Source organism: Meriones unguiculatus, chromosome 1 (assembly GCF_030254825.1).
Source record: "Meriones unguiculatus strain TT.TT164.6M chromosome 1, Bangor_MerUng_6.1, whole genome shotgun sequence".
NCBI classification, from domain to species: Eukaryota; Metazoa; Chordata; class Mammalia; order Rodentia; family Muridae; genus Meriones; species Meriones unguiculatus.
This window is the reverse complement of record NC_083349.1, coordinates 150,665,292-150,687,307: the sequence shown is the minus strand read 5'-3', so window position 1 is coordinate 150,687,307 and position 22,016 is coordinate 150,665,292. Positions and strand designations below refer to the sequence as shown.

At 39.0% G+C, this 22,016-nt stretch overlaps 1 protein-coding gene and 1 non-coding gene across 3 annotated transcripts in view; both read left to right on the top strand.

Moving 5' to 3' along the window:
- The window catches only part of Cntn5 (contactin 5), a 1,228,807-nt gene that overhangs the window by 809,692 nt on the left and 397,099 nt on the right, over nt 1-22,016 (top strand). For both annotated transcript variants that reach the window (XM_060369300.1, XM_060369297.1), the window contains exon 8: nt 7,661-7,864. In XM_060369300.1, the coding sequence (XP_060225283.1) occupies nt 7,661-7,864 (204 nt within the window). The remainder of the gene's footprint in view (nt 1-7,660; nt 7,865-22,016) is intronic.
- Nucleotides 2,848-3,038, top strand: LOC132651512 (U2 spliceosomal RNA). The gene has a single exon (XR_009589140.1). It is a non-coding gene; the product is annotated as a U2 spliceosomal RNA (small nuclear RNA).

The following is a 22,016-nucleotide window of genomic DNA, read 5'->3' as shown; positions in this document are numbered from 1 at the left end:
TCATTTACAACTTCTTCGTAGAATAAATGAACTTTTCTAGTCTTTAAAAAATAGATGTTTGGGACTTTTTCTATATGCAGGTCTGTGCACTACTTGCATGCTGGTGTCTATGTAGGTGAGAACAGATATTGGATCTTCTAGAACTGGCGTTATAAATGTTGTGAGCTGCCATGTGGATGCTGAGAATCAAACTTAAGTTATCTGGAAGTGCAGCCCCAGCTCTTGACCCCTAGTCCCTATCTCCAGTTCCGACCTTTCAGATTTTTTCAATGCTACATTAAAGTAGCATGTATAGTCAGTGTGCTGTCATTAGCACATGAGAATTTCTTACTTCTCTGTTTACAGCGCCATGGGCATTAATTTTCAGCGGTCATGCCACACTTCCACAGCACACTCCTTTCCTATCCTCCAGGAACTGGTGTTCATTCCTCAACTTCTAGTTCTGTTTTAGACTCTCCATGAACGTAACATGAGGGCATTCTTGCCTTTCTGTGCCTGCTTTGCTTCACCTAGCATAATGACCTCCCCCCAGTTTTATCCATGTTACCACTGATAACAGATCACAGTAAGTAGCTGAATGGTACTCCATTGTGAATTCACACTGTATTTTTGTGATGGATCCTTAGATTGTTTCCATTTCTCTGCTGCTGCAAATCACACTGCTCTGAATGTGAGGCATCTCTTCACATAATTTCATTTCCTTGAATATCTAACTTTTGGGCTTGCAAGATTTCATCATCATCCTAGTTTTTACTATTTTGAGATGTTGCTGTTCAGTTTTCCTTGTTGGCTGGAGTTCACATTCCCAGCAACAGCACTGGAAAGGAAAAAGCTCACATTCCTTTCTCCAAAGCCTCAGCAGTACTGTGTACAGAGTAGCCACAGAAGCCAGAAGAAGCTCTCATATCTGCTAGAACGGGAGCCACGATGGTTTTGAGCTTTGGTATGGGTGTTGGGAATTGAACCTGAGTCCTACTCATGTGCAGCAGCTGCTCTTAACTGAGTCATATCTCCAGCCCCATAAACTTTACCTTTGCTGATGATTTAGTCTGATCATTTGTGTGTGTATGTGATGTTTAGATGTTTGTGTATCTTCTGAGTTCAGCAGCTCATTTCTTGTTTACCTGGCTTGTTTATATGTTTTTTTTTAGTTCTTCATATATTATGAGAATAAAATCCTTATCAGCTGTATAGTTTGTCTTACCACTTAGTTTTAAATATACAGAAGACAGATTTAATATTCTTTTAAATGAAATTTTCTCAGATGTAGACTACAGACAGCTCAGTCTCCGTTTGGGTTCCTGAGTAAGCAGAGATGAGACAGTCTCTTACATAAACTCAGTTGCTTCTCCTTTATTACATCTCCCTGGTGGGGTGACATAAGCAGCCCACAGAGGAAGATGATCCATGCAGTCCTGGTGAGACCCAAAAGGCTAGGGTCAGACAGTAGGGGAGGAGGAGGGAGGGAGGGTGGGACTGGGAGGAGATGAGGGACAGGGCTACAACCAAGACACAAAATGAATACATTGTAAAATAATAATAAATAACAAAGTTAAAAAATAAAATACATTTTAATAAAAAAAATGGAAAAATCATGGCTTACCAGTTAGTTTTAATATCTTCTGAAGTGAGATATGATCCCAAAATGTTACTGTTTAATAAATCAATATATATTAGGTTATTTTGAAGAGCCACACGCAGTTAGTATATAACAAAGTAGCACACCAAGTAAAGACTAAAGCCATAGAGACAGTTATGTTTTCTAGTCTCCCTGAATTACTTTGTAGTCCCCAGACTATAACATCATCCTTAAAGTAACTGTATTCTTCTTTATTGTGAAAGGCAAGTTTGAATAGGATTTTAAGTAAATGTTAATCGATAATAAAAAGCCTTAATAGAGAATGTAAACAGGGATCTTAAAAGATGTCTGCCTCCACTCAGTATTTCTATTTTGGGTGCAGGCAGGAAAGCTAACCCAGTTTCAGGTGTCAGCTGCATTAGTGTGCAGTGCTCTGCCTGTCCTTGGCATTGGGAACCACTTGGCTATGTGAAAAATAAGACTTAACTGCAGAAATAAATCAGCATTTTTGAGCCCCTAAATTCCCATTTAACTGTGAGAAGTTAAAAGTCTCGATTTCACATACAAGGGCCCCAGCCTCACCATATTCCACAAATCATGACTCAGCAAATACCATCATAGAAGACTCATGATTCTTTAAATAACAGCTTTTAATTGCTCATTCCCTTCTTTGAATTTTAAACAATAACCAGCAACTTGAGAAAACATCAGTGTAATCCTGTGAAATATGTATGATTGAAATATTATTTTGTAAATTATGTGTGAATAACAAATGAAACTTATTATGTAGAGGGATCATGTTGTCAGATAGGAGACATCCTTGAAGTTAGAGCCTAATTAGGACGGTGGATATTTCACTGATACTCCCCAGGCCTAATCATAAGTTCAATTGAACATTTCTAATCATGTCTTCTTTCTAATTAAAAACAGAACATTTTTATACAGTATGTTTTGATTATGGTTCACCTTCCCCCAGCTCCTCCCAGATCCATCCCACTTCTCCACCTACCCAAATCTTTACCCTTTTTTCTTTGACTTATTAGAATACAAAGAAGCATATAAAGAACAATAATGTAAACGATAATATAAAAAAGCATAAAATACAATAAAATAAAACCAAACAAACCAGAATAGTACAAAATAAACAAACGGGAAAGGAGCAAAAGGAACAAGTATAAAAAAACACAGTTGCTAAGACACACACATTCACACACAGAGAAAAGCCATAAAAAAAAACCCAAAATTAAAAAATAAAAGACATAAAATATGTTGTTGCTTGGGCTTTTGGCTAAGATCAAGTGTAGTATCTGTTCTTTTCAGTTTAATATCTGATACATCCTCTATCGGAGGACAGTATATTAAATGGGTTTATGGAACTAGGAGTTGAAATAGGAGCTTACTCCATCCACTCCATGCATCGACCTGCTATTGCAGTACCTCCAGGAATGGTACACCCCCTGGGGGAATATATAGAAAATAACTATAAAATACATACAAAACATCTATAAGGTTAAAAAAATACCTCCAAAACATACCACTGAGTTTGTTTTGTATTGATTATCTACTACTGGGAATACAGTGCAGTCGCCCTTTTTTTGTTTGTACAGGCTGGAGAGATGGCTCGGAGGTTAAGGAACCACTGGCTGCTCCTCCAGAGGTCCTGAGTTCAATTGCCAGCAACCACGTGATGGCTCACAACTACCTATAAGGAGATGTGGTGCCCTCTTTCAGCGTGCAAGTGCACATGCAGGCAGAACATTGTATACATAATAAATAAATAAATAAATAAATAAATAAATCTTAAAGAGAGTTTGGTTTGTATGCCTAATTAAACTTCATTAGAGAAACCTGAACTTTTCTTTGTGAGCCAGTATCAACTGCAGATAGCTTCTGGGTTAAGGACTGGCTTGTGTCCTTTGAAGTTTTATATCTATCTATCTATATCTATATCTATCTATCTATCTATATATATTTATAATCTATATAATTTATTCTTTATTAATTACACTTTATTCACTTTGTATCGCCCCTGTGGTTCCCTCCCTCCTCCCATCCCAAACCCTCTCTTCCTCCCCCCTCTGCATGTATGCCCTTCCCCAAGTCCACTGATAGGGGAAGTCTTCTTTTCCTTTCTTCTGATCCTAGTCAATTAGGTCTCATCAGGAGTGGCTGCATTGTCTTCCTCTGTGGCCTGGTAGGGATCCTCCCCCCTCAGGGGGAAGTGATTAAAGAGCAGGCCAATCAGTTCATGTCAGAGACAGTCCCTGTTCCTATTACAATGGAACCCACTTGGATACTGAACTGCCATGGGCTACATCTGTGGAGGGGTCCTAGGTTATCTCCATGCATAGTCCTTGATTGGAGTGTCAGTCTCAGGAAAGACCCCTGTGCTCAGATTTTTTGGTTCTGTTGCTCTCCTTATAGAGTTCCTGTTCTCTCCAGATCTTACTGTGTCCCACTTCTTTCATAAGATTTACTGAACTCTACCCAAAGGTTGGCCATAAGTCTCAGCAACTGCTTTGATGGTCTGCAGGGCAGAGGCTTTCAGAGGTTCTCTGTGTCAGGCTCCTGACTTGTTCCCTCTTTTCTCCTTCTTCTGATGTTCATCCTCTTTGCCTTTCTGGATAGGGATTGAGCATTTTAGCAAGAGTCCTCCTTCTTTAGGTATACAGATTTTAGTAGGTTTATCCTATATTATATGTCTATATGAGTGAGTATATACCATGTGTGTCTTTCTGCTTCTGGGATAGCTCACTCAGGATGATCTTTTCCAGATCCCACCATTTATGTGCAAATTTCATGATATCCTTGTTTTTCATTGCTGAGTAATACTCCATTGTGTAGATGTAAAACAATTTCTGTACCCATTCCTCTGTTGTGGGACATCTGGGTTGTTTCCAGATTCTGGCTATTACAAATAAAACTGCTATAAACACGGTTAAGCAAATGCCCTTATTGTGTACTTGAGCCTTTTTGGGGTATATGCCTAGGAGTCATATAGCTGGATCTTGAGGAAGTGCTATTCCTAGTTGTCTGAGGTTGTGCCAGATTGATTTCCAGAGTGGTTGTACAAGTTTACATTCCCACCAGCAGTGGAGGAGGGTTCCCCTTTCTCCACAATATCTCCAGCATGTGTTGTCATTTGAGTTTTTGATCTTAGCCATTCTGATGGATGTAAGGTTAAATTTTATTGTTGTTTTGATTTGCATTTCCCTGATGACTAACGACGTTGAACATTTCTTTAAGTGTTTCTCTGCCATTAGATATTCCTCTATTGAGAATTCTCTGTTTAGCTCTGTACCCCATATTTTAAGTAGATTCCTTGTTTTGTTGCTGTTTAACTTCTAGAATTCTTTATATATACTGGATGTTAATCCTCTGTCAGATATAGGGTTGGTGAAGATCCTTCCTTTGCAGTTTTGTTGTTTTGTTTCAGGACTGGGATCCCATCTGGCTTAGACTTATGTAGGTGCAGAGCTTCTATGTGGGCATATATGTATCAGTCTTGTTCTGTCCATAATGGCTTGTTCCCTTGGTGGTCTCTGTGCCCTCTGGCTCTTACATTCTTTCTGCCTCCTGTTCTGTAGAGATCCCTGAGCCCTAAAAGAAGAGATTAAATGGATACATCTCATTTAGTACCAAGAGTTCCAAGGTCTCTCACTCTACATTTTCAAGTTGTGGGCCTCCGTATATGATCCCATCTACTGCAGGCATAAGCTTCTCTGATGATGGCTAAGCAAGATATTGATCTATGAGTATAGCAGAATGTTGTTGGAAATCCTGTTATTGCAACATTCCTTTTGCAGACCAGTACTATTTGGGTTTTCCCTAAACTGTGTCCTGTCTAGTCTCATGTTCTTGGCCACCAGAGCAGTGTCAAACATGGGTTCCATCTTATAGAGTGAGCTTTTAATTCCAATCAGATAGTTGGTTAAGCTGACAATCTTTGTGACATCATTGTACTAGTATATCATTCAAATAGATGACCAGTGTAGATCATTGTAGCTAGGTTGGTTTTTGTTTTGTTTTGTTTTTTGTTTTTGTTTTTTGTTTAACCCAGAGTACCTTCCAGTATCATGAACACTACATATGGACCAGGTTGACATCTCTGTGTTTCATGACTTATGTAAGTATTATCTTCAAGAATAGGGCCTTACCAACAGTATATAGAAAGAAACCAATAGATGTGGCAATAGCCTGGGTTGTTTGAGGGATTCTACAGGGTCCCTTTGACCAACAATTAAGATAGATATAACCAATTTCTAGTGTTGAGATGTCTAGTCAGGGCTTTGTCTCCCCCAGGATTTTTAGATCTGCTTGTGCCTCTGAAAATGTTGGCTCAATACTAGGATCCCCATTTTGAATTATGTAGAAGGAAAGGAAACTGGCTTTGAACAATCCATGATTGGATAAAAGAGAAGAGAGGGTGATTGAGATGAAAAAAAGAAAAGACAATATAAAGTGACTCCAATTCCAATGGTTGATTTTAATTACATGTTGAGTCATTTAAAAACATAATTAAGTTGATTTATCAAACAACTCTGAAAAAAGAAGGTTGTAAAATCTGTTTTCCTGATACACATAGGGGAGTTCCAAGCCAGTTGAGATTTTAATGGCCTTCCTCCTTGAGTCCAAATTCATAATTGACATTATATCAGTCTGAGGTGTCATGGTTAAAGCAGAGTTTCTCTGTGCCCACATCTCCAAAGAACTTTGCTTCTTATCATTATTACACCTAGACAAAGATAAATATATGTATATATTAATATGTATACCCTCCTACATTGTTCAGTTAGTTAAATAAAAACCTTAATCTTTGTTATTTTTGTTTATCATAATCAATCTTAATATCTTAATTCTTCTGACATTTTAAATTTCTATTTAGTTTTAATTATTTTTAGGACTATGTCTTTCTCTCTCTCTCTCTCTCTCTCTCTCTCTCTCTCTCTCTCTCTCTCTTTCTGTGTGGGTGTGTGTGTGTGTGTGTGTATGTATGTGTGTTTGTGTGCACATGTGAATGTAGGTGCCCAGAAAATGCCAGAGGATGGTGTCAGATCCCCTGGGGCCTGAATTACAGGAAGTGATGAGCTACACAATGGGTGTGCTAGGAATCCACTTTGGTCACTATGAGCAGCAAGTTTTCTTACCTGGGGAGCATCCCTACCCCATGCACACTTCTGCATTGTTCTCTTCACAATCAATGGCCTCTGGCTCCTCATTATCCTCATTGCCCCTGTCACTCAAAAGCAATGTCTTTCATAATTACTTAAAACTGGCTTCCTGTAGTTGCAATTTTTCCCCTGCTTGCTCTTTTCGCAGTCATTAATTTGCCCCATTTCCTCCTTCTTCACTCAGAGCTGTATAGACTGTTTAAAATATAATCCCCAGGTTCTTTTTCCTACCCTACCTGTCTCCAGATCAGTTAAGATGCTCTAGTTTTCTTCTTCCTTTCTCTGTCTTTTTTCTTCCCACTCTTTAACTTTTACTCCATTGTCCATATATTCTTGGTTTCTCCCCATCACATGGATAACTCCATGAAATTGGGATTTTTTTTTTTTCTTTTTGGAATGAGATATGGTCTCAGGTAACCCACAACCAATATTTGATGAACAAACCAGTAAAAACTAAAGTGCAGCTCTCTCCTAAGTTGAGACGTGTGAATGGATCAGTAGAAGTAAGTGCACATCTGCATTTATTCTACTACAGTGTGTGCTGTCCTCTCCATGTACTCTTTCATAGGTTTGGGATAAGAGTAACCCATTAGTTGATATAAAAGAACAAGGAATTATCTCTTTAATTTTCAGCTCTCATGTTATCCCAGTACTGAATATTAAGCACAGATTTAATACATGTCAGAATTGAAGGGGAAATGGGTAAAAGCAGAGCATCTGAGAACAATGTGACCTCTTCCCATAGCCACAAATCAGAACCATGCCTTGAATATAATACATTGAAGAGTTTGTGAATCAAGCATGTGTGGCCTTGGATTCAAGGAACGTTTGGTAAAGCCTTTGTTGTTTGAGCTTTGTCTGTCAATTAAGTGATCTGTATTATTCAACAACGGAATTCTGTGTGTTTCAGAGATCAGCTATAGCTGGGTCTTTAACGAGTTCCCTTCCTTTGTGGCGGAAGACAGTCGGAGGTTCATATCCCAGGAGACGGGCAACCTTTATATTTCTAAAGTGCAAACATCAGATGTTGGCAGCTATATTTGTCTGGTGAAAAATTCTGTGACGAATGCTCGAGTGCTCAGTCCTCCAACACCACTCACTCTGCGAAACGACGGTGAGTTACAGATTTAAAAGATCAGCATTTCATATGAAAAAGCCAAAAAAAAATGTGTTACTGCTGGTTTTCTAAGTACTTGGCTTCAACACAAATAAACTAGAAAGCACCTCCTTATTTATAATTTCATCTCTTTAATCAGAATGTATGCCTGCCTCAGAATAAAAATGTTGACATGAGTGATGGGGAGATGATTCAGATGGTAAAATATTTGCTGTGCTGTGATTCATGACATGTGTTCAAATCCAAGCAACCTATTTGTAAAGCCAGGTGCAGCATGCCTGTACCCCAGCATGAGGAAGCAGAGACAAGAGCATCTCTGGAGCATGCTAGCCAGCTTGGCCAAATCAGGGAGCCAGGTGCCTAGAAGACTGCCTCAGAAAATACAGAGACTGGTTGAGGAAGACACTTGACGTTAATCTCTGGCTTACATATACTTACACAGACACAGAGACACACAAACATGTGCACACCTGTGTGAACAATGGTATTATGGGAATTGAATGGTTCATAGAGAATAAATTCCCATCATAATGCTACTAAAATATTAGAATCTGAGAATCTGGGAATTAGAGCCATGTGAACTCCACAGTTCTTTCCTTACATCTTAGTGTCTCTCCGTAGCATATGTGTATTAATGGTATGAATTTTATGAGTTCAGTTTGCATTGCATTTGTAGCTCATCTGCCTTCAAATTGAGTATTAAGCTTTTAATACTTCACTGTACAATTATAATTGTTATTACTTTTCCAATAATAAGGACAGTTGTAACTTTAACTATTCAGTGCAGTGCAGGCAGGTGTAATGATGCTATAATTATAGGAATTGTCATCTAGCCACAGGATCTTCACATTTAAACACCTCATTTGTATTTATAGACATTTACAGTTAGGCATTGCATTAAAGAAGTCAAGTGCTCTATTATAGTTGATATATGATATGCAAATTGCTCTACTGTGCAACAAAAACTATCTATGAAGACATTATTATGAAGCAAACTTGAGAATGAGATTTCTGATTGATTTTGAAGTATTAAGTATATTTTTGAGACTTTTATCCTTCTTCAGTATGCTTTTTTCCGTGAGATAGTCTCATGTAGTTAAAACTTGCTATGAACTGCTATTCTCTTGCCTTCATCTGACAAGTATTGTCTGTATGTACAACCACACCCAGCTTTTAAAATTCTTTCCTAAAAAATATGTAATATTTGTGGAGATCTGAATGATAATTGTTCCCATAGGATCATATATTTGAAGGCTTGGTCATCAGGAAGTGGGACTGTTTAAAAGGGCTACCTACAAAGACTGGAAGATGTGTCCTTGTTACAGTAGGTGTTGCCTTGGAGGAGGTCTGTCACTGTAGTTGGGCTTTGAATTTTCAAAATCCAAGGTCAGGCCCAGGCTCTCTCTCTCTTTCTGTGTCTTACATGCATGACTCCATGCTTTCTGACATGATGACAGTTTTAGAGGACTAACCCTCTAAACCCCCAATTAATGTTTTCTTTTATAAGAGTTGCTCTGGCCATTGCATCAATTCACAGCAATAGAACCCTGACTAAGGCACTTTGGGAATATATTCTTAGAATATATTCTACTGAAAGACATTTGCTTATAAGTGGGTATATATGTATATACATATATGCTACTTTTAAAACATGAAATATATCATAATTCAAAATTTTAAGTCAATATGTGTATGTATATATTTCTTTATGTAGCATATAATAGTACTACCTGTGAAAAGTAGACTACTAATAAGATATCCAAGGTAGAAACTTACTATTACACACTTAATCAGGTTAACCAAAGGCCTCATAGATAATGTCACACATACATAAGCGAAAAATAACAACAGAGACTAAAAAATCCAATACAGAAGTTATTTGATGGTGTCTTTAACTATTGTGGCCACGTTTTCTGTTTCTTAATAACTAACTTTGAAATCTAAAAGTCAGAGATTTGTGAATCATTACCGTAGCAACATGGAATCACTGAGTACATATTATTCAAGATTATTAAGCTAATTTTAAGATGTGTACACTTAAGGTGTTTCCTTTCAAAGTCAAATGCACCACTAAGCATTGGAGCCTGTTAATGAGATTACTCATGGGTGCACAACAAGAGACAATGAGTTCCTCTTTCCAAGAATCCATCAGAAGCCAATAGTTCAACAGGGAGGAGTAGAGCTGCACGCCCACTCCCTGATCCATGACTGATGGTTGACAAGCTCAGTTAGGCAACCACAACTCCTTCGTGATTATGATTGAACTACTGTGTTGTACCAGAGCATAGCCTTTAGTAAGCCTTCTGCTCGTCTTCTGGCTATTACATTCTTTCTACCCTTCTTCCTCAGAAATCCATGAACCGTTAAGGCAGTGGCCTCAGTGTACTGAGCGCCTAAACATCACTTATTATTCTCATCACCCTAAGCAGCCATGAGTCTCTACATACTCTACAATTCCCTGCAATGTGGTGCTCCTCTGAATAAGGCTGAGAGTTGCATTTGTCTCTAGCAATTAGATAGCCATGTCCATGATTTAAATAAAAAAAATAGTGATAAGTTTTCCTTTAGGGAATACAACCATCTCAACCACAAGAGTTTGACTGGGTTTACAGTCCCAGACATGAGTTCCTCCTGTGGAGCAAGCTTCAAACCGAAGCTGAGAATCTGCTGTTACCTACCACAATTGCCACGCTATTATTGCACCAAGGGACACATTTCGCCCATCCCGTCGGTATTATATCTCCTAGGGCTGAAAATTGGATAAGAACACAAATGCTTTTTCTCCCTTCGGATGCTGTGTGGTCTCATGAACTTTGTTAAGCCCATAACAAAAAGGAAAGATATAGATAAAAGAACTCTTTCCTCTTGTAGGAGGAGGGATGGATGACAGAAGCTGGAGGGAGATGATGGAGGGTAGAGCTGAGGGTAAAACTATATATATATATATATATATATGTGTGTGTGTGTGTGTGTGTGTGTGTGTGTGTGTGTGTGTGTAAAACTGTCAAAGAACAAACTTAAAGCTGTAAAAAAAAAGTCACATAGATAATAAAACCAAGATGAAGATATCCTCACATTGTTTCTTATATTTCTGCTTTACAAAAACAATTGCTAGTTTCAATAATAATGTTCATATATCAAGATAGCAGCACAATGTGTAGGAAAATGAAACTTCTGGTATGGTGAAAAAAAGACCATGGAGAGTAGTAATTAAGAAAACACGAGGTTCAAATAAAGCCTTGAATGATCCAAATTGCTTACGAGAATAAAAACTGAAACAATATACAAATAATCAAGAGAAGGCAGGGACATACCTAAACAAGAGTAGAGTGTAGTGTGAGGAAGCCCGGGAAATGAGGTTTTGGTGACACGTGGTCACAGACCTGCAATGTAGTCCAGTGCAGCATACATTACCTGTCACCGTTCTTTCGCTCTGAGAAATTACAGAAAGAAAACTGTCATCAGTGAGACTTCCAAAGTAGGCAGGAATGCCACAATAAATCAGCCATGTTGATTTAGCTCTGGGCTAATAAGGAAGGCTGCAAGGCAAGAGATTAAAGAGCAAATAAAGCACTAGAATGTAGAATAAAATGTAATGGATAACACAAAGAGCTGAAATCTTTGTGCCCAACAGAAGCTAGAAAACAACAACAAACAAGCAAGCAAGCACACCTCTTGATATCACTAATAGTTCTAAGGGGGTATTAGGATACGGGACCCCGGGCTGGAGAGGTCCCGAAGAGCACCTGACGCTGTTGTAGCAAAGGACACGGGCTCTGTGCATAGCACTGACATCACACGGTTCATCACTACCTGTCACTCCATTTCCAGGCGATCCAGTATCCTCTTTGGTCCTTCAGGGATTGCATACACACATGTGGAAGACATACAAACATGAAGATACTCACGTGTTAGTGTAACATAAAAATTAAGATATATGTCTTTAAGAAATGAAGTTAGGAAAGGGGGTAAAGATGAATTTATTGGCAAGTTTTAATTCTGGAATCCCTTCTCATTCTCTAAACACAATGTTTTCATGTAAAGTAATCTGGAACTAAATTTTTCATGGGAATGGTGGGCCAGAAGGAAGCAGCTCCCTTCCTCTGATGCTATGGATTTACTGCATGAGATTCTTACTCTGAAGGATCCTTAATCTTATCCTCCAACACACCCCACAGGGCAATCAATTCTACCAATAAACAAAAGGAGGCATCTATGCCAGCATTCAGGTTTCCAAAACACAGTTTTAAATAAAAATTCTAAGTTAACAATTATGATTAAAACTTACAGAACTCCTCTGGTGATTACAAAAGTAATAGAAAGAAAATATGCAAAAATGGAAGCAAATAATTACAAGAAATTATTTTAATTCAAAAGCTCTCTTGTCATGATTTGATTTTTCTTTACTACTTGATAATTAAAAAGCATTTTCAGATAAGATAAGGAGTATATTTCTGAATGTTTGCCCTCATGGAGGTCAAATACTAAACACTGAAAATAAAAATAGAATAAGATCATGGACGAATCAATTGATGACACTGCTGTCAGCTGAAATTCCCACTGGGTTTCAGTCCTCTCAGTTCAGAGGCGTTTAAACCTCTCGGTGCGGTGGCAGCACTTATCGTCACTATTTCTGCAAGCTTTGGTAAACACCTCTGTGGGGGTTTGAATATAAAATTTATATTTAATCTGCTGTGACCATAGAGTTAGCTATAAAAGTCATTTTAAGAACATTAAAATTTCATACTTTTCAGAATAAAAAGTTTTCTAAAAATAATAAAGGATGCATGAATAGGCAGAAGTTTATTTCTTTTAAGTTCAAGTAACACTTTAGTTAATAAACTCTCTGTTAGAAAATGCACTGCATTAGCTTGAGTTTGTCCTAAAGAAAAAAAAAATCTGGAACAATATGTGCTTGTGGGTATTATAGGTGAGTTAATTCCCAGAAGGCAGGGGTGTTGGTGCCGGATGAAGTCCTTAATTGCATTATAGAGAGGAGTACTTCTCCAGAAAGCCGAAAATATTCCATGTAACCAGAACCATGAAGTATGAGCTCCAAATGACCATCATAGAGCAGGTAAAGGGCTCCCCAGAAGTAAAGGATGTACGGCTGAGTTTCTATCTCCATTTCCTAAGAGTGACCATGCAGTGACCAGTTTTGCCCTTCTGGATTGCTCTGAAGTTGCAAGCCCAGAAAAACTGATTAAAGCTATCGTGTCCTATTTATGATAGTATTTGTTATAGTCGAAAAAGCCTAATCAAAGTAACATGAGCCTTCAGACAACAGGAACTGGCAGTATAGAAAATAATGAGTGTTTTTATCACACTGAGATTTTGTACATTTAGCCATAGAAAGAAACTCAATTTAAAACCCATATATTCCCAGTGACATTCCATTTGAAAAAAAAAAAAACTGATTTTTATCTCTCAGCACATGGGTGTCAATTACAAATTGCTTCTTTGTTAAAGGTGAGAACCTCTGTATACTTTCCCTGCTTGGTCATGGAATCCCATGTGGCTTTGACCTGTGCAGGTCTTGTGCCTTCTTCCATCCATCTCTCTGTGAGTTTATGTGTGTCAGTCCTGTTGTGTCTTGAAGACACCGTTTCCTTGGGATCGTCCCACTCCTTTGGCTCTTACAGTCTTCTACCTCTCCTTCCACAGTATTCTGTGATATCTGTGTGGATTTGATGAAAATTCCATTTGATGCTGAGTGTTCCAAAGTCTCTCACAATCCAGTTGTGAATATCTGTATCAGTTCTTAGGGCGGGCCCCACTTATCAGGCCTCGCACCCATAAGTGTAGAGGACTAACTAAACCACTAGGATCAGATATTACATTAGGCACTGTGAATGGAAAAGGGAGCGAGAGCACGTAACAATTGTCCTGTGGAAGAGGAGGATTTGCTCTCACTGCTGGAATACACTCTACACGCATCCTAGCCTCGGCCTCATCCCTCAACATCCTGATGAGTTGTGTCTCACACATCACTAAATGGAACACACACAAACATATCAAACCATTAAAAACTTACTGAGTGATCAGATTTTTGTTATGGTTTAGAGGGTAATGGATCAAATGTTTGTCCTCTACATAACAGAGAAAACCCTTAGATACCCATTCTAACCTCAGTTTTCTCTTTTCTTTTTTTTTCATCTGCCCTCTCACTCAAACACTTGTGCTTCCTATAATCCCTAGCACTGGCCATACTCTCCCAGGGCCTACTGTCGGCCTTCTGTGGCAATACTGTACTTCGTCTCACATGAATTCCTACTCCAATTAGGAAGTCTTATTTTAAATTGTATTTTTAAACTACATTTTTACTGCATGAGAGCAGTGTTTTACAAAACCACCTAATGGGGCTAGAGAGATGGGTTAGTGATTAGGAGCATGTGCTGTTCTTGAAAGTGACCCAAATTGAGTTTCCTGAACTTGCACAGGGTGTCTCACACCTTATAATTCCATACAAGATCTGAATCCTTCTTCTGGCCTCCTCAGGCATATTAAATTCAGGTGCATATAGCCACACAGAGACAGAGACACATACAGACACATACACACACAAACAAACACAATTCACTTTTTTATCTTAAAAATCTACCCAAATGTTAATATAATAATAAAAACATTTGGGGAAATATCTACTGAAAGAGATTTATTGCTGTTATAGTGATAGCATAAAATATCCACAACATTTCAAGGGATAGAGAGGATTGTTGACTTGTGATAATGAATTTCGCCCACTGGGGAGATATAGAAAAGCTAAATGTCTTCCCCAAATCCATCATATGTCAGACTAGAATCCTCATTCCTCATCCAAACTCTCTTTCTCTTTAAGATCTACATACTTCCAAATGCTACTTTTCACAAGCCTCCTCTAGTGCTATGAGATTCCAGAGTGCACAAAAAATATTTAAAAAGATGAACCAGAAAATTGATGGGAAGAAGAGGAAAAATAAGGGAAGGACAGAGGAGAGAAAATGAGAGGGGAGGGGATGAGGAAGGGAAGGGGAAGGGAGGGAAGGGGGAGTGTAAAGGACAAGAAGGGAAGAGGAGAGGACAGGAGAGGGCAAGAGAGAAGGGGAGGGGACATGAGGAGACAGGAATTGAGAAGAGAGGAGAGGGGAGGGGAGGAGAGCAGAGGAAAGGAGAGGAGAGAAGAGAAGAAACAGGCAAGAAGAGGAGTAGGGTAGCCCAACAGAAGCAAAATGACTGAATTAGTGACTGGAAGAAGAAAAGCCGGAGTAGCTTGGGAATGCATGGAGAGAAACTGGCTTCTGTCAGAGAATTCATCAGTTTTCACACTGCAAACAAAGTAGAAAGCCTGCAACACAGATTCACTGTTTGGTTTTGGGTAAACTGATGACTTTATTTGTTTGTTTTTGCTGTTAATGAACTACAAAGTCATCAGCTGAAAACAAATGCATAGGCAAAATATTTATTTTCTTAGGGCAAGCATTTTGTCAACAAGGAAATTATGCACAGAATTAGCTAATTAGATAATCCATGAATCAACTCCATTAATTCAATGCTGGATACAGAAGAGCAATAGAGCCATGAAATTGTTATGAGTGTGGAGATTGTGGTAGACTAAGAAAGAACCGTCAAGAAAACCAGAATAAGACAGGGACACTGTTGGTGTTGTGCCCAATGGGCTTAATAATTTTAAAAGGAAACATTACTTTAAAATATCTGAATCAGCCTCCCTGTAACACAAGTGTCCCTAAGAGGGGAAGGAAGGTTTGAGAAGATGAGAAGGTAAAATTTTGTTTGGTAGTGGGCAGTGGGATGTGACAAACCCGCTTTGACTTCCTAAGCCTTACACATAGGACCTTCTCCTCTCTCCTCTTTCTCTCCCTCTTTCTTCCTCTCTCTCTCTCTCTCTCTCTCTCTCTCTCTCTCTCTCTCTCTCTCTCTCTCTCTCTCTCTCCCTCTCTCTCTCTCTCTCTTCCCTAAAAATCAGATGTCCTCCACCAAACCCAGGGAGAATTTTCCTCTCCCTACTCTGCTGAGAACCCTTACTTTATACATAGTTGCAAGAGACTGTGAGAAGTTTTCTGTGTCAGTACAGGAGCCGAATAAGACTGGAGCTTTACATCATTCTTCACAGGAATGTATAAACTTACTTGCCTTTTATTATTTTCTTTATTTTACTGCAATGACACTCAAAACTATATCATCCTGATACGCAGCAAGTTAAATGGAAATATCAGGAAGCCACTGGATGGTTTCTGAATGGAATGAGTTGCATTTGTGCAGATATTCTTGGCAGTTACTCATTCCAGCAAATCAATTCTTCTTGAGGAGTCTTAAAAATAATTTAAACTTCTATCCATGCAAATAGAAATTTTTATCATGAAAATCAATATATATCATCTTATTAACTCTCAGCATGTCCCAGAAACATTGAAGAATTGCTTATTAAGTACTTACAAGTAAGATAAATTTACCAAATATATATGGTGCTTATGCCTTTTTTCCCTGCTTTTTTACATGAAAACCAATCATTATAATTCAAGAAATAAATTTCTATACACTGTGAATCTTTTATTCTGGGTACAGTAATAGTGAATATATATATATATATATAAGTTTTTTAAAGATGGGATCTATCTTTCTTTCTCTCTCTACTATAAGCTTGCCTAGAACTTACTTTATAACCCACGCTAGCCCTGAACACATGACATTCATTCTGCCCCAGCTTCTCAGGTGCTAGGATCCCATGTATGAGAGGAAATGTCTGGCTTTAGATAGTTCTTAGCCCTGAAAGTGGGATGCAAGCTGTGAGACATGTGACCCCATGGTGAATGTGCCAGTTGAGTTTTCCGTGCTAAGATTTCTTGAGAGTCTCTGCTGCAGCCTCTTCCTATTTGTTGCCCTCCTATCCAGCACTCTGATTTAGCAAGCTACAAGGTGTATTCTCAAAATCAACAAAGCAGCTCTTAATCAAAAGTGTCAGCATTTTCTCAGCTTTTGTCATCCTTAGCCTTGTTGCAGGACTCATTTAAAGAAGAAAGTATTTCTTGACTTGCCAGGCGGCATGTTCTCCTAAATAGTTGTACCTGTGCCTTTCACTGCTTCTTCTAAGTCTCCTTCTAAACTATGTGTGTTGCTGAGAATCTTCTAAGGTCTTCATCACAGTATACAAGGTTCTGTTAGCTGTGTGAGGTACATTTCCGCAAAATCTTTCCCATCATCCCCTTCTGTCTACTTTTATCGCCGTGTCACCTCATACTCTAATCAGGAGCCTTCTTACCCCTAACCAAACTCTTTCTCAAAAAGCGTTGCTACATTAAATATAAACCACACAGGAGAAACCAAAGACAGGATACCAAGAAACTTGCTGTATAAAGCCTCCTTGACAAACCCACCAAGGAAGTGCATTTGTAAGAGTGACATGACACTTGACAGCTAAAATTGAGTAGCTCTGACTCACTTTAATTAACTGGGTCTGATTTACTACCTACTCTATGTTATGCTTGAGACTTAACCCATCTATGCCTCAATTTATCTTTCTGAACAAGGAGTCAACATTTATTGTTTGTTGCAGAAGGACAGCGAAAATTAAGTTCATGACTATAAGCAAAGCACTAAGAAGGGAGCCAAGAACACAGTAGGCTGAAGGGAATGTTAGCTGTTAACAGAGTTTAAGATGGAATCTCCAGAGCCATTTGCTAGTGGCAATGGAGTCACGTAGTTAGAAGCCACCCTTCTGAGCTATTGCTGTCCCAGGGTTTTTGCTGTTGATGTTGTTTGTTATGCAAATCCAGACTCATCTGTGGAAAACCACTGCTTCTGCACTAGGAATGGGGTGGGCAACCAATGGCACTCAGACCCCTAAGCGCCTCCACTTGGTTCTGTTCTAAGTGCCTCCTGGATCTCAGATTCTGCTTTGTTTTTCATGTCCCCGACCCTTCTCCACTTGATGACCTGTTAACTTCTAGCTCTGTCTGCAGATATTTGAACGGTTTGCCTGCGATCATGTAGCCACATATAGGTGCTATAAATAGGAATAAAACCTACCCTGTAACAAGCAGTCTGGCTTTTACTGTAAAAGCATCCCCTTATTTCTGCCCTCATTGAACTTCACCTCTCACTAATATATCTGCATAACCCTACAGTGAAGGCATGTGTATTATAGCCCCTGGAGTCTACCCAGAGAGTCCACCACCACCTCAAAACAGGAGAGTCTGTGAAACCTTCCTATGTGAACAAGCTTTGCAGAGTCGTCACCAGCACTCACTTAGCCTCTGAGACTATTCTCTTTTTATAGTTTCTTTTACCCAAACTACTTGACTAAACATTACAGAAAAGTGCTCCTAAAAAAAATGACACTTCACCATTTATTTAATTTTAAAGAGCATTAATAGGATCCATTAATAATCACCAAAAGTCTTCATGAAATACATGTTTAGTAACATCTGAGCTCATGCTATTGAGGTAAGGAACAAGTAGCGTAAATCATCTAGGACATTTAATAAAAATGAAAAATACGAAGTCCCACATGAGAGTTACCCAATCAAAGTTGCTAAAGCATTTTTAGACATCAACACTTCAAACTAGAATCTGGTAAGTTAGAGACACCATTTAGAAGGCCCTTTCTGTGGAGGTTGGGAATTTTAGATGCTTCCTTCTCTTCTCAGGGGTATCACAGTCTCTGTCCAACAAAAAAGTATTAGGAATGATTCCATTTGAAGGCTGTGTCTTTTCCCAAGTAGAAAATCACTTCCAGGTCACGGGTCAGCAGACTCTCTCAGGAGAACCTTTTAGCTGGAAGAAGATGAGGTCAACAGTGTCTCCAACCTCTGAAGTTTGTGTGCCACAGGAAGTTCAATGCTGTTCAATCCTTCTCTGGGGAGATGACTGAAAAAGGACTTAAAGAAGGAGCTATTTAAAGATCTGCATACAATGTTGTCCTCAGTCAATAATTCCATAAAGATGATGAATTCAGGACTGGAGAGATGGCTCAGCAACTAATGATGCTTACCCCTCTGCAGAGGATCAGAGTTAAGTTCTCAGCACCCATGCTGAGTGGTTGACTACCTCCTATGACTCCATCAAGGGCACAAGATGCCCTCTTCCGGCCTCTACAGGCTCCTGAAGATGTGCGCCATAGATTCAGACACATGCACATAGGTTTAGATAGAGATAGAGTAAGTCTGGAAACAATGAAATGATCAATGAATCAATTAATACTTTACGCCTTTGCATTTTTATGTCATGTGCTCCTTTGCAGTTTGAATTACTTTCTTTATCCCAGGTAGGATTTCTGAATAAGAAATAAATAAATAGTATCACAGTGGAGAGGCTCTTGCTAAAACTTAGACCCCTGGATCTTTTTCTAAGACAACGAAAGTGGCGAGAATGGGTATTTGTAATACACACAACAGACTAGGGTTTTGTTCAGTAAGGTCAGATGACAGCACATGGTTATGATGTCTGTGCAGTAAGCTTGTTGCCTTTGTGAATGAAATGAGGATATGATCACTCCTGGGTATGGTTGAGGAGACGGTTTTCACTGTAGGTGTGAGGGAGAGAGTACAGCCAGAGGCATCTGGAAGAGTCCAAAGCAGGGTGAAAAAGCAGTACACTAAATATAATTCAGATAATGAACCAGGCCATGAAAGGAGAGAGAGACAGATGGTGGGAACAGAAAAGAAGAGAAGAGAGGAAGGCAAGAGAGGAAACCAGAGAGCCAAGAACCCAATGAGTGTGTGGAGAACCAAGAGAGCACATGGTCAAAATGACAGGTTTATTTTGGAATCAGAAGCTGAGGGAAGGAAAGGCCCCAGGCTGAAAAGGTTTAGGGTGGTCCTGTGGGTTTGAGAAGAGCAAAGAGAAGCCACAGGATCTATGTGAGCCAAGAGGCCACATGTGCTCACAGATATCACAGTTAGCTGTCTCTTTGAGGACAGACACTTTGAATCATTTTCAGATTTACTTAATTCAAGAATCTGGACCACCTTTAGATGCTCTCTGAAATGCACACTGATTTTCTTCTGAGGAGGGCTGTCCTCATAGGTGAGCCTTTGTTAGGACAATCTTTCTATTAATAAATTGCTGATTTTCTACTTTTGTCAGATTTCCTTGTCTTGGTCTGTTCTGCTAACCAGGGTACCTGGTTCTTCTCTGAACACCCAGTGAGGTGTTTTTAAAAACCCTGATATGTTATATTAATCACTTAAAACCATTCCTTTCAATTTCCTTCCTCAAAATTAATCTCACATCTTGTCTCAGTTAATTTGCCCAAAATTGAATAATTTATGTGGGATGTTTTCAGGTTTCCTCTGAAAGAACAATAGAATTTATATTTGGGGCTAAAAATCAGTTCTGGATACTGAGCTTTCTAGCTGTGTTTCCAGAAAACAGTCTGTAATATTTAGGATAGTATTGTGGCTGTTTTACATGATATGTAAACATGTTTTTGTTAAAATTCCAAGTTGAGGATTTTAGTTTGTCCACACCTGTTAAGCACCTCGTGTAGAGTATGGTCTTGGCCAGGTAAAATTAGCTGAATTCCAAGGACTTTGAGGGGTTTAACTATGACAGCCCTGAGGAAGAAGGCACAGCTGCTTGGAAGCAGACTGCTTGTGGCTGGTTCAACCTGTGCTGCCTTTGTTGTAACCTGGACTTCGGATGACTGATACTGGGATTGCCCCCAACAGAATCCTAAGACCCTACCCAGAGGAAAGCAGCAGAGAACTCCGCTCCTTGTCCCCACTAACCGTCTTTCCCTCCTACCTGGTGTTGGGGAGTTGGAAGGAGGATAGAAGCATCTAATGATCTTAAATAAAGTAGGTTTGCTAAAGTCAACAGGATAGTTTGCTCCACAATTTACCATGGTGATATAATTTATCTATTTATCACAAATCCAAATACTAAGTCCCCTTTAAAATATACTATAACTCATATATTAAAATGAGTGTTGTGTTCTTCAAAATACACATTCTGGAAGGTAATTGACTTAGGCCAATATATTCTGCCATTCAATTTATTTTAAAACTCTTTGATTTATTTTCCTATTTCATGTCCTTTGTAATTTAGTAGTGTAGACAGAAATCAGTGAGGTAAGTGGAAGATTAGAGGCTTCTTTTGACGCAGGTTTGACATACCTTCCATGACTGATTTAATAACAAAAAAACAAAACAAACAAACAAAAAAAACCAACATTTTTGCAGTGGATGTGTGCCATTCTCATGTATGTATTTGTGGAGGTCAGAGGTCAGCTTCAGGCACTGTTCTTCAGAAGATGTCTACCCAGATTGATGAGCTGAGCTCCCTCATGTGGAAACCTAGAAGGCTCCAATTCAGCTAGGCCAGCTACCTAACAGCCCCAGCCATCTTTCTGACTCTGCCTCCACAGCTCTGGGTTTAGAGGTATGTGTACTGCACAGGCATTTCATGTAGACTCTGGGGATCAAATAAAGGCCAGCATAGTTTTAAGACATAAGCACTTCACACACAAAACATTTTCACGGATGACAATTGAATGGCATTGTGAATATAAGTACACCTACAGAGATACACACACAGACACACATATTCATGTATAGACACACATAGACACATATATTCATATACAAACACACACACACACACACACACACACACACCTACACACTTACTCTACCACATACCCCATACATGCCCATAAACAGATACACACACATACACACATTCACATAAATATATAATTGCACACACACAAACAAACATACATGCAAACACCACACAGGGCTACACACATGAGCCTGCAACTGTTGTGGGTAGTGGATCTTTTTCCCTGTTCTTATCTCACTACAGAGCACACTTTTGCTGTTAGCCTTTACCAGTTAGCTGGCGAAAAACACCAGATCTATTCTTTCAGGCTACAATTAGTGACAGATCTAGGATAAAGTCTATGTATCAAGTCTTCTGCTTAATCCAATCGATCCTCTTTTCTGCCGAAGAGCAGTAGCACATGGGACAGTCAGATTCATTTCTATATTATTCCCTGGGATCCAGTTTTTCTAAGTTTTTGATGTTTCATATCTATGTGGGAGAGCAGATGTGGGTGTATTTACAGATGCAGCTGTTCCTAGTTAAAGACATAGAGGCCAAGGGTTAATATTTAGTCTCTTTCATTCTCACTTGCCACTTTATTTATGTT